This window comes from Chlorocebus sabaeus, chromosome 13, assembly GCF_047675955.1.
Source record: "Chlorocebus sabaeus isolate Y175 chromosome 13, mChlSab1.0.hap1, whole genome shotgun sequence".
Classification (NCBI taxonomy): Eukaryota; Metazoa; Chordata; class Mammalia; order Primates; family Cercopithecidae; genus Chlorocebus; species Chlorocebus sabaeus.
The window spans coordinates 24,756,515-24,770,436 of NC_132916.1; the positions used below are offsets into that span (position 1 = coordinate 24,756,515).

The following is a 13,922-nucleotide window of genomic DNA, read 5'->3' on the forward strand; positions in this document are numbered from 1 at the left end:
TTTGTTTGCACATAGAGAAATTTTCTTTGACCCACAGGGGTCAAAAATTTTCTGTTTCAGATTTGTCCAGGACAGCATAAAGACAAATAATTGTACTATATGATCTGTAAGTGTTACAACATGAATTAGATTATACTTCTCTCCTTGTGTAAATAAATATGTCAGAAAGATAATGGAAATAAAGCCTTGAAGGGAAAGAAAAGAAGAAGAGATGAGTAAGGGGATATTATGGAAAGGAAGCAGAAGAAAACATTGAGTCAACTAGTCTTGAATTGTCACTCTATATTTTATTTCCCAGTTAACCGTATCTACATTTTCTAAGATCAGTATATTCTGTTTTCTTTGTTATCATCATTAGGCTCCATAATATAATTTTACATCACATATTAAAACATTTATGAGTATAAGAAATTCTTGAAGCTACTTCTGCATGTAATCATATCAAAGTATAAATTTTGCTAACAACACACACTGTGTATCACCTTACAGGTTTATATTTATATTTTATGTGGCAGAGTTAGAAATCTGTGACAAGTCCTAACACTTGTCACACCTCAATGCAGTTTTCCTTAAAAAAGAAAAAGCCAATATTCATGTAAACAGTACATTGTGAGATGTAAAATTTGACTGATAGCTCCTAAATATCACCTCAATTATACACAAATTAAAAGATTATTCTACATGCTTTTTCATCTCACATATCAAGAAACTCATGAAGATAACATTATAAAAGGCAACATTTGTTAAAAGGCCACTGTGGTTAACTTTAGGTCACTGGAGTCAATACTGCAGCCACTGTCAGTTTCCTGGATGGCTGAGGTTAGAAGTTGATCCTTTCAAGGCAAACATCAAGTAATTCGATGTTGTCTAGATGACTGAACAATGAGAATTCTTAGCCACTCCTTTCAAATGGTTTGTTCAGGTCAGGTTACTTTAATGCCAGGTCAGTCAGGGCATCAGAGACCTTGGTGTTGACCTGTGTAGAAAGGCTCGCTTGTGTAACGTTGAGATAGATGTCATACTGCTGGTCCAGGCCAAGGTAGCAGTCACTCATGAAATATAATGTGTAAATATACCTAAAATATAAAAATAGAATAGAAATGTAAAACCACATTTGTAATCACAATCATATTTAATTCTTTCAGAACTTTGGTAGTAGGCTTCTTCTTACCTTCCAGGTATTTCAGGGGTATAAAAAGAAAGGGAAGCAACATGATGATTTCGAATATATCCTACTCTTTTCAAAGCAATAAGTTCTCTCTTATCCACTTCTCCTAATATCAAAAACCATCCTTCATCTTTTGATTTGGGAAACCGAGGAGTAACTGCACAGCTCTCTGGCTTTCCCTATAAACCAGAAAAAAAGATACAACATTAAAAATATCTAGACTTTCTATACCACTTGGTTTGGTTAAGGCTACGTTGAGTTACTTGAAGGCCATACATCTACATAGTTCACCATATGTATCTGAGATGTTTTAAATTTTCTTCCATTCTGGTTTGGTGTCTTTGATATGCAATTATTTAACTTATCTCAAGATTCTCAGAGCACATTATAGACACTAGTTTGTGGTTGTAAGTATCAGAATATTTGGCCAGTTAGAATAAAAACCTCTGGATCTTGACATCCAATTAGCAAATTCTCATGCTATTCCTACAATTAACTTTAATACCACATTGGTAGATGAACAAATTGAGACATAACCATGTTAACCAAATCTTCCAAAACTTTATTCACAAAAAACGAATGCTTAAGAAAACAAACAAACAAATAAACAAAAACACAAAGCCAATCAAGACTGGACTCTGGACCCCAACATGAGGAGTACTATATCAAATACATACTTTCCCCCCATCCAAGAAAAAAACTCACATAAATAAGCATATATTCTAATATGGTAATATTAAAGAGTCCCTTCTCTGAGAAATGGGCAATTTTAAGTCGGGCAATTTTAAGTCAAGCAATTTGTAAAATATATTAATCACCACAATCCAAATTAGATATAAACATAATGATCGCACTTGAGGTCTTTATTTTGGATCAATTTTTATAAAATGCAAGATTACTCTAACGATTCTTTAAGACAATGACTTTATGGTGTAATAAAATATAGTAATAATGATACAGTCTCAGACTTCACTCAGTATTCTAGAGGGAGATGTTTCACTTATTTCAAAAGGGTGTCAGAGAGCAATATATTTTTACAGCATTCAGAAACAAAAATTAAGAGATTTTCTGGCATGATTAAATCTAAGTTATACATAGAATATTAAGGTAAAAAATCATAGTTTTCCCCCATGATTTTATCTTTATGATTATTGCTATTTTTATGATTACTACTAGTATTAGTTTATATTACTTTTTTAGTAAGTTGGAATACATTAAGTCCTCTAAAAATGCTCATATTGCCAGGTGCAGTGGGTCACGCCTGTAATCCCAACATTTTGGGAGGCCAAGGCAGGTGGATCACCTGAAGTCAGGAGTTTGAGACCAGCCTGGCCAACATAATACAAAAAATTAGCCAGGTATGGTGGCAGGCACCTGTAATCCCAGTTACTCGGGATGCTGAGGCAGGAGAATTGCTTGAACCGGGAGGCGGAGGTTGCAGGGAGCTGATGTTGCACCCTTGCACTCCAGCCTGGGCAACATAAGTGAAATTCCATCTCAAACAAACAAAAGCTCATATTAAGGTCAGGTGTGGTGGCTCATGCCTGTAATCCCAGCACTTTGGGAGGCAGAGGCAGGAGGATCATTTGAGATCAGGAGTTTGAGATGAGCCTGATCAACATGGTGAAACCCTATCTCTACTAAAACTACAAAAAATTAGTTGGGTGTAGTGGCACATGCCTGTAAAACCCAGCTATTTGGGAGGCTGAAGTAGTAGAAATGCTTGAACCTGGGAGGTGGAGGTTGCAGTGAGCCAAGCCTGGGTGACACAGTGAGACTCTGTATCAAAAAAAAAAAAAAAAAAAAAAAAAAAAAAGGAAAAAGAAAAAAGAAAAAAGAAAAAAAGAAGCTCATATTAAAGTCTCTGAAATGCCAGAGGCCAATCAGTTAACACTTACACTGACAGATTTTTTAGATTTAGAAATCAAATGAGGTGAGACTTGAAGGTACAATACTGAAAGAACATCGTACGAATAGAAAGTTACTGATCATTTTGTGTGTGAGAACAGAAGGGGCAATACTAATGAACTACAGCTTCACCCCTGAGGGCTTATTCTAGATATGGGAAAGCCCTGAATCCACTGGACCATAAAGAAGACTAATTCTTTCTTATTTTAATTATTATGGCACTAAAAACCAATCTGCCCACATGCTGTGTACTAATATTCTTAAAGGACCAGATAATTAATTTTGGTGTCAGAGGCAACAGAAAAGAGCATAGTAATCTAAAATAACAATACTGTACATTTTTGGCCTGTATGAACATTGACAAAGCTCTTCTATGCATTATAATGAAGGACGCAGGCAGATGTGGCAACTGAGGCTCAGAAAAGCTTAATGTCTTATTCAAATTCATAGAGCTAAGTGGTAAAGCTTCAGTCTCATCTATATCTAGCCCAATGCAGTTCCTGTATACCAAAGTGCCTCTAGGGCAGTACTGCTCAAGCTTTAAGGCCCTTAAAAATCATCTGGAGTATTGAGTGAAGGTATAGATTTTGAGATCCCCCCCCTTGAGGCTCTGATTCAGCCAGTCTGGAGTGGGGCCAAGGAATCTGCACTTTAAAAGGCCCTTCAGGAAATTCTCCTGGACTGAGTCTGTATACCATACTTTGAGAATAGAACTCTAGGCAATATATTCTTATGTAAGGTAGATTTTCTGGGGCTGAAAAATGGCACATGAGAACTCATGAATTTCAAAAGACTAACTCTCGCTGCTTAAGACCAGTTGAGAAGGCAGGATTCATGAATGACACGGGCGCATTAGTCATATAACAGATATGTGTGGTGGCGCATGCTGGTATTTGGTGTGAAATATTTGAGAATGGAAACCAAACACTATACCTTGTGGAACCCAAAGTGGACTCTCTGCAAGCTGACTTGAAGCACATACTCTTGGTCAGCATGCAATTTGATCCATTTGTTGTCATCTCGTTTGTCTGCAGTCAGAGTTGAGACACAGAGTTCATTATGTCCTTCAACTAAGTCATCCCATGAGCCTTTAACACTTATGCCAACATTTATCACTGGCAAGTGAGATAAGAAATTCCATGCCTAAATAAAAACAGAAAAGTAACATAATAAAGGAAGAGTTTATGGGAAATGCAATGATCAACTAAGAAATAGTGTGCTTTTAGAAAAAAATCAACCTTTTAATGTTGAGATTAATTCTAGATCCAACGCAGTTGCAGGAAATAATACAGAGACATTCTGTGGACCATTTACTCAGTTTCCTCTAAAGGTAGCATTTTTCAAAACTATGGTACTTATTACTACTAGGATATTAACATTAACATAATCCAGTGATTTTGTTCAGATGTCCTCAATTTTTCTTATACTTGTGGCTATATGCATGTATGTGTAAAAATATTATGCTTTTAGTCTTTTTAATGTCTTTGTAAAAGTAACTAAAAGAGGGCTTATCATTATTTAAACTTGTGATTTCTTTATTGTAAATCCCTCCTGATATTGAGCAGCTGTTGACTATACTAAAATAAAAAAAGTTAAAAAATGTTTGTTGTCGAACTGGTTTGTTTTAGAGAAGCATCTATTCAGACATTCATGTGGCTTCTAAGAGGGAGAGCTTGGGGATAAATGGGCAACCTGAAAAAAATTTTGTAATTGAAATAATTGATGTTAGAATCCTCCATTGACCACTTATTGTACATTTTTTGGCTCCTATTTCAAATTCGTCCTATTTATTCTGAAAAAAAATTTCTTTATATTCGATATTTCACAAGGAATTCTATAAGTCTAGGGTTCCTTCTAGAAACAAATATGAATTTTTGGCATCATTATGCTGAGAATACCAATTAAAATGACACATTAAAAGATATTTTACCTAATTTTATACTGCTTTTGAAGTGGAAAGACATTTGTGAAAAATCAGTATTCAAATAGCAAGTGCTCACCAATGTTGAATGAATGAATGAATGAATGAATGAATACCTAGGTCTACAGAAAAGATGTAACAAAATAAACTTGAGGTCATCTTTTTATAACATATACAATTCTATGGCAATATCAGCATCAGTCAAGAAAACTTCTCAAGACATTGGCTTTTTTTCTTTTTTTAAATCAGTTGTTACCATCTATGTTAGTTTTTAAAAGTACATGGTATTTTAATTTTGGTTTTCCTTTTATTCCTTTAATACATACTATATATTTCCTTATAGGCTTTGATCTTGCTTACTGCTGCTGAGTATACCTAATTGAAATGAAGTAGCCCTGATGAACCAAACTACCCCTTAGGAATTAAAAAAAAATGTAAATTCAATGCAAATTTTCAATTCAAATCCAATCCTATAACTTGTCTTATGAATCTGAAATCATGTCTTGAACTGGATTTTGAAATAGTCAAGCCACAGAGTGTACTTCCAGTACAAAGGATGGTCTATCCCCTGCTAGAACCCATAGTCACTAAGTATAGAAGCTGTACCACTGGATGTTCTTCTAGGACTGGCCAGTCTGGAAAAGTGGTTAAGGGGACTTAAAAACACAATTTCTGTAAAGCATTTGACTTTGTCAGACAGCACAAGTAATATTTACCACATGAAGCAAGACTTGATATGTTTCTTTACTTGTACCATTAAATTAGTTACCAATATAATGTTTTGTTATCAGCAATTTATTGGGATTTTACTTTACAAAGTCCCCAAATGTCATATCTGGCTTTTATATATATGTAATTTTTTGTAGGACTTAACATTATTATTATTTTCAATCTACAATGTGTACACATATATTTATTGGAGATACATATATGTATGTATATTTATGTATATAAAACATGAACTATTTTTAAAGAAACTGCTAAGACATTTCAATACCAGCCAAACATATTTATCTGAGGATTAATCTTCATCTATTGAATCAGGCAAGAGCACTGCCATGCATACAATTATTTAATTAGCAGCCAAATCCTCTGCCAGTCAGCAGCCGTTCCAGGCATACTGATGGGGTAGAAGATGCAAATCTCACAGTCGTACTGCTTTTTCTCATTACTACCGCAATTAGCACTTAAATTGATGCTTTAAACATACTAATTTCTGGAATAATTCAGGATTTGTATGTTACCTGGGATCGCCTCACTGCAGAGCCGGCACCAGATTGCTCTGCAAATTGAAGCACTTTTGAGCCAAATAACCATCATCATATCAGACAGAGCCAATTTGCATTTGGTTTTAAAGATAACAGAATGGCAATTTATGCAAATAAATTAAGTAAGTTTACTTCTGAGTTCTCCCTGAACTAATTATAACAATGTTCTAATTTTTCATCATATCTAAAACTTGGCTTGAAATCAATGTATGTTATGTTGGAAATCTGTTGTTGCTAACAGAAGCTTTGTTTTAATTTAAATATATTGTTTTTATTCATAATTTTGATGGTAATTTAGTTAGAAAGGTAGGCATTTATTATGAATATTTAAATAGTATTTTGTGCCAATCTTGGGTTCAACAGAAACTGAACAGTCAATCAGACGTTAACGCCTGTTACACTTTTTCCAAGTCTTGATCAAAAATAAGTTCCACTTGGAAAAAAAAAAGACATGGTTTAGAAGTTTCTTTAATACCTGCATTTGCAAGTCAATATGTTAATTATGTTATAAATCCTGAACGTTTACTTTGACATGTTTAGGGTAAAACTGCTTAAGACTTAAAGTCTAGATAGCCAAATATTTCTGGCATTGTTCATTCATATTTTTGGTCTTCCTAAAGATTGTTTGGAGACATGATCCGTGTTGTTTTTCGCAATATAGATTCAGCTTTCTGTGTAAGTTATATGGTTCACACACACACGGTTTATTTGAAAGGATACTTTTGGATCTAGAAACAAAGTGATTACAATAAGAGAGGGGCATAAACAAATAACTGAGGGAATTGCATGAAAATATACCAAGCATACCGAAGGAAACACTACCCTGAAGAGAGGGAGTAGAAGGCTAGGATAATGCAGCCAAGTGATGGACAAGCTACTTGAGGCTTTTCACAGCCAGCTTAGTAGCATTTATACTGAAACAACTTCTCGTAATGCAAATACCACTATTAGTTACTATTACTGTCATTATTTTTAGTATTCATTTATTGAGTTCTTACTCTATGTCAAGAACTGTATAAAGCAGTTTACATAAGAGTATCTTCCTTAATTTTCACAAGAACTTCTTGAGACATGTATGTTTTCATGTTCATAATCATAGTAGTAAATGGCACAGACAATTTAACTCAAGGTGAGCCTGGTTCCAAAATCCATGCTCTAAGTTAGAAAACTCATGGTACACCTCTGAGTAGGGGAGCCTTCAAAACACTTAAGAGATGGTCTTACCTGTTTCGTTTTTGCAGCGTGTAGCTCACTTTCTACCATGGAGCTAAATACATGGTCTTTACCTCCACAGGCCTGGATCAGTTCGGGAAGGCACTCGATGGAGGTCCGACCCCTAGCATGTGGGCCCTTCATAACTGGCTTCCATTTCCTAGGAAATAATATCGAACCAAGCAAATAATTGTTTCACAGCAGAAAGATGATTTTCTGACAATGGTGGTTTATATAATGATAACTTTTTTTTGTTTCAATTAAGAAATGACATTTTAAGACCATTATGTTAAGTTTAAAAATTCAGCCAGCATTCTGTATGGATAACAGCCCTAGTCAGTACTGTTATCACTACATAAAATGTATTAATTATGTGTGAGCTCAGTAAACACTTAGGGTTCACAGACGTTGGGTGTCTTTCTACAGGAAGGCACTAATGTGAAGTAATGCTTCCATGTACATGAAGTACTGATCTGGACCCCTGAAATGTGCTTAATGGGTGCAGCAAATGTCTTTAATATAATTACTTAAATAAAGTTTTAAATTATAAGTTGTTGGGAACATAAAGCTAAAAGTTCATTTTGAGAATTTTTGAGATTTACAGCATAAGTAGCGCTAGATCCCAGAAACATAGGCCACCTAAATATTCCAGTAAGAAGAAAAATATAATTGAAACTCTTAAGAGTGCTGTGAAAACTGTATCAAATCTCTTAGGTCCCAAGCAGCTTCCATAGCAGACCTGCGTGCTATGTGTGGTAGTACCTTAATGTGTGTTCTTTACTGCTGAAACTTTACTCCCATAACTTTTATACCATACTGGAAGGGCTCCTGAAACTGAGCTGCAGACACACAGAGGAGGTTATCTGCCGTTCACCCCATGCCACTTGCTGCTGCTATGGCATAAGTGTCTTTTAGTTTCTAGGGACATTCCATGGTTGGAACCCAAGTACCATGGAGACAACTGCCCTGGAACCCAATATATTTGAGTCAAATTGAGGGACTTTCCTAAGGAGACTCCGTGTGTGCCTGAGGTTCTTGTTGGCATCTGTGTCTAGATGTCTCATATAACTGCTACCCCTTATCCGGATGAACAGGAGTACGAGTGCATGATGGCAAGCTACAGCCAGATTGTTTTGCTTGTCTACATGACTGTGAACCAATATTTTGGCTGCAAATTATCTCTCAACTGGCGTGAAACACTGGTGTGAAAGAAACATTTCCAATTAAACATTGCCAACCCTGCTTGTATTAGACACTGTTCTTTTCCTTGCAAATATATTTCAGTCATGTACATGAGACTTATGGGTTAAATAATTGATGCTAACATAAACTCTTACATACAGGTTATATCTTGAGCTCCTAATATATGTAACTACCTAGTTTGGGACATTTTACAGATGCACAATTTACTTTTACAATGGATTTCAGATATCTCAAATCTCTTCAACAATAACAGATATTGGCCATTTATTTTGCTTTAGATCACAAAGCATTTTAATGATGTCTTCTTAAATGAAGATTGATATTGTAAAAGAATAAACGCAATTAAGAAAAAAATGTATCCAATGCTTCAAATGGAAAATGATTTAGATAGGAGAAGTTTAAATTACAGTTCAGTTTGGGACTGATGATCAAATTCCAAACAAAAATGTTCTGTCAGTTGGCCATGCCTTACTCTGGGAAACAGGAGTATTTTCCATGTCAATAATCAGTATTCTCCATAACATAAAATTTCAGTGACTATATATATAAAAAATATATTTTTAAAAAAAATTAAAACAAAACAATTACATTGAAAAGTAAGACAATTACTTGAAAAGGTGAAGATGATGGTTTTCTATGTTTGGTAGTGTAAGAAGAGTCGAGTCTCTTAACCACCGACCCTGGATCACCATCTGAATCAGATTGGTGATATTCAGGACAGTCACCAGCCAGCCCTGGTTTGCAGCCACGTCCAGCATTGCCTGAACAGGGAAAATGCACGTTACAAGAATAACATGGTACTTGCCCCCTTCACCGGGATTCTGATGTTAGCTTTAACAAAAACCAAAGAAACCAAGCATTGTATCTCTAAATTATTACTCATCAACATAGAAACCAGAAAATAAACCACATTTGGATTGCAGGGAACAAATTTGATCATAGCATTTACTGTACATTACTTCCCACAAAGGACCAAATAATAAGTTTTGTTAGGGCAGCAAGAATAGCTAGATAATATTGGTAGCTAGCATTAAAACAAAGATAAAAACTCAGTGTACTTACTATGAGAACAAATACTCATATAATTCACTGTATTAAGAACATTAGCAGCTGCATTTAAAGAGTGAATCTCATGTAGTCTTTCAAATTTAAAATCAATAATGGTAAGGAGATAGTTTTTCTTGCCAAAAATTTATTTTCTCCAAAGAACAGGCTAAACATAGAGGCCTGGTTTTCAATGACGATAATACACCACACCACATACTAGCAAAGGGGGCAACTGCTAGTGGTACATGTAGAATGAAGAGAAGCTATTCATATTAGTCTATACATTTAATCTAATGTTTTATGGACAAACAAAAGGCTGCATTTGCTTAAGGCAAAACTAAACAGTGAAATCTTATTTAAACAAAGGCAAAGTTTACACAGGCAAAGCTATTTCAATTAAATTAGATTCTGGAGAATGCTGACTTAAAGACACATAAGTTAATATCATGATCTTAGGTAGCTATTTTATACAGTTTTAGTACTGTACTCTCTTGTTTTGGGAAATGATATGAAGATAGGAGAAATTAGATATGCCTAGCAAATAATTAAAATGATACTTTAATAGTAAATATCTCAATGACAGCAAAATATTTATAAAATGTAAAAAATATGTTAGTGGACTTTTAGAAATAATTTTTAAGGCATATTATGTTGGAAAAATCAATTTGCTATACTACTTAGTACTGTTGATAGAGAAACATCTTCCTTCTGAGCGTTGAATATCCCACTCTGTTCTCTAAAAAGTGAGTTTAAAAAACACCTGGCTAAACAAATCTATTGTTTCCTTGGTATATTACAGAGAAATGGATCAAAATTTCTGGATATCATGATTAATGTGACGTCATGGTCAAATTGGTCTTTAGTATCTATTAACCTGCTAGATATACATCATAAAGACAGAATGTTGGTATAATAGGTATATTTATATATGTGTGTGTATATGAATGTGTATACATGTATGAATGTACATATTTATAAATCTAAGGAAAATCCACTTATATTCTTCCTTTTCCCCTGTACAGCAGAATAATACACTTTGTCTTTCTTTGAAGTATATGAGACAACAGGTCATGATGAATGCTACTCATAGACAAAAAAAGAGTAGTTCACAAGTCACAACTCTTGAGTCTTACTAAGGGAAGAGAAAAGGAAAAGAGAAATGAGTAATTATACCTAATACAGTATTATGATGATGTCAGAACTTGCAATGTGGAGTAACTATGGCAATTTTACTTGTGATTTTACATTGCAACTTGACTGGAAATAAATTCCAGACCAAAAGCTCACATACTAGAAGAGCTAGATGGATGAACCATATATTCTTAACTTTGACGTTTTCATGATGAAGTTGAAAGATTTCATAAAACTTATGAGATTTCCCCACAATTTTATACTGTAGGATCCAGATGTGAAAATGTAAAAAAACATGCTAACTACTTACATGAAATAAATAAAAAAGCCATATCATAAACTGAAAACTATTATTTATCTTGTTTAAATTTAGAGAAAAAGCAAGTGGGGAGACCAAGAATCTGTGATGGTAAAAGGTTTTGTGGCTTCCCAGCTGAGTTGAACCAAAATGTTGCTACACGTTTCTCTGCTCAATTACTCCCTAGTTGTCTTGTTCCCTTTGCCCCCATGGCTTTAGTGCAGAGCTTCGTTTCTCACCTGGAACATTATATTGTTTATTCTCATCTAATTTATTTTCAATATTTACTTTATATTGCTACCTAGGTGAACTGTAAGAAGGTAAAAGTGATCATATCATTCCTCTGCTTACATTTCTTTAATGGTTTTACACTGTGAAGGGGATAAAAAAACTGATGCTTCCTTGAATAACAGTCAACATTCTCTCATCTATCTGGTCCTTGCTTTTCACTCTGGCTACCTCCCACTCTGTACTCTTAGTAGAGCAATACGTAACTACTGGTATTTTCCCACACCAACCCTTGCTTTAGATGTTTCCTTCTCCGTCTCCTTTTCTTTCTTTTTTTTTTTTTTTCCTAAACAAATACCATTCCTGTACTTTGCCCCTCTGGGAAATTCCTATTCATCCATCAAGTCTCATTCAAATGCTACTTTTTACAATGAAGTCGCCAGACAGTTGTAGGTACAGTCAAGCACCACATAATGGTTTTGATCAACAACGAAAGAACCAAAATATACAACAGTAGTCCCATAAGACTATACAACCATATATTCTGTAACTTTTCTATGTTTAAATATGTTTAGATACATGAATATCATTGTGTTACAATTTCCTACAGTATTCAGTACACTAACATGCTATACAGGTTCCTAGCCTAGGTGTGTAGTGGGCTATACCATCTAGGTCTGTGTAAGTACTCTCTATGATGGTCACACATGAAGAAATTGCCTAAGGGCACGTTTCTCAGAACTCAACCCTGTTATGCAATGCATGATAGTATTTTTCCTATGTCTCTGCTGTTCTTGACACACTCCACCATCATCTTTTTGTAATCCTCTGTTTACACATCTGTCTTTTAAAGTATAGGCTTCTTGATGGCAAGAATCTGGAATCATTCCTTGTAATTCTAGCCCAGCACAGTGCACTCAAGAAATATTTATTAAAGAATATAGGTAAAAATGTAATTACAATGATTATAACAACATTCTTCCTAAGTTATTGCACATCTACCAAAGACAGTATGGTATAGGAGAAAAAAAAGTTTTAAGGTCAGATAAACATAAAGTAATCCCCCCTTATCTGTGGGGAATATATTCTAAGACCCTTATTTTACTTAAGAATGGCTCTGGCATACAAGAGTAGTGATGCTGGTAATTTGAATATGCCAAAGGGAAGCTGTAACCTGCTTCCTTTAAGTGAAAAGGTGAATGTTCTTGATTTAATAAGAAAACAAAAAAAATCATGTGCTGAGGTTGCTAAGGCATACAATAAGAAGGAAGGATAAGTCCATCCATGAATTTGTGAAGAAGAAAAAATAAATTCATGTTAGTTTTGCTGTCACACCTCAAACTGCAGAAGTTATGCCACAGTGCATGATACATGCTTAGTTAAGATTGGAAAGGCATGAAATGTACGGGTAGAAGACATGAACAGAAACATGTTCTAATTGATGGTAATCAGGTTCTGTACTATCCATGGTTTTAGGCATCCACTGGGGGTCTTGGAACTATGTTCTAAGGATAAGGGGATACTGTTATACAAGATGGCAGGGAACAAGGCCAAAGATAGATCCTGCAGCTTAGGCCAAACTGGAGGATGTGAGCCTGGTATTCAGTTAGAGTGGGCAAGCCCATGTGACTATTCAGAGATCCAAACCTGATAGGGGCTAAGGCCAAGGGATGGTCCAGGTAAGTGGATTTGAGAGTCCTGGTAGTTTGCATTGATACTCTTCATATGACTGAGCTTAGGATGAGTTCCTTGTGTCTCACTACCTTTCACAGCAGTTTTCCTGGCAGATAAGGATTGATAGGTATATGCTCCTCCCCAGACTGGGGATGGTTTTGGTAACAACTGGCGAGTGCGCCTGAGTTTCCCAAGTAACCCCCAAAGTCCTTTACAGGGATCTAATACTCAGCGATCTAAACAATAAAAGGTTGTTTTAGTACAAGGAGGATAAATAATCCTTGACATTCATTAGCAGCTTAGCATTAATATCAGGCAAATACTTAATCCCCCTTTACCTCTTATCCACTTTCTACTTGGCACTCTATCTATCAGACAAAGCTAGGATGATTCTGAGTGTTGGGGAAACGTGAATGGGGGCTGACTCTGTGTGAGACTTTCTTCTACTAAGTTGGAATCAATTTCAGTTAATTGCTGATTCGGAATTCTTTGTCATCACCAGCCCTGGAAGAATGGAAATGTGATTTCAAGCACTGTATCCACTTATAAAATTATAACACAACTAAAACCTTATTTTAGTTAGCAAAAACAATAGGGTTGCCATTTATTGAAGAGAGGTGAGCTGGAGAGGAGGTGATGAATTTAATTTTGAACACATTTTAAGTGAGGTGCTATTATGAAGCTAAGAAGTTGAGGTGAAAATGAGCTCTGGAGAAAGTATATGGGCTAGAGCTGTGGACTTAGAAATCCTGGGCACAAAGTGCGCACAGCCAAAATAATTACAATGAGCATGCATGGAGCAGAGATAGGGGAAGCAGAGTGGGGTTTACCTGAAGATGACACCTGGAAAGGGAGGGGGAGGGC

The 13,922-nt window shown here is 35.3% G+C and overlaps 1 protein-coding gene across 2 annotated transcripts in view; it reads right to left on the reverse strand.

Moving 5' to 3' along the window:
* Positions 1 to 267: 267 nt before the first annotated feature.
* The window catches only part of ASCC3 (activating signal cointegrator 1 complex subunit 3), a 367,582-nt gene continuing 353,927 nt past the window's right edge, over positions 268 to 13,922 (reverse strand). For both annotated transcript variants that reach the window (XM_008007491.3, XM_008007490.3), the window contains exons 38-42: positions 9,290 to 9,441; positions 7,490 to 7,637; positions 4,010 to 4,219; positions 1,172 to 1,347; positions 268 to 1,076 (exon numbers count right to left, since the gene is read on the reverse strand). In XM_008007491.3, coding sequence (XP_008005682.3) covers positions 929 to 1,076; positions 1,172 to 1,347; positions 4,010 to 4,219; positions 7,490 to 7,637; positions 9,290 to 9,441 — 834 coding nt within the window. In that variant the 3' untranslated portion in view covers positions 268 to 928. The remainder of the gene's footprint in view (positions 1,077 to 1,171; positions 1,348 to 4,009; positions 4,220 to 7,489; positions 7,638 to 9,289; positions 9,442 to 13,922) is intronic.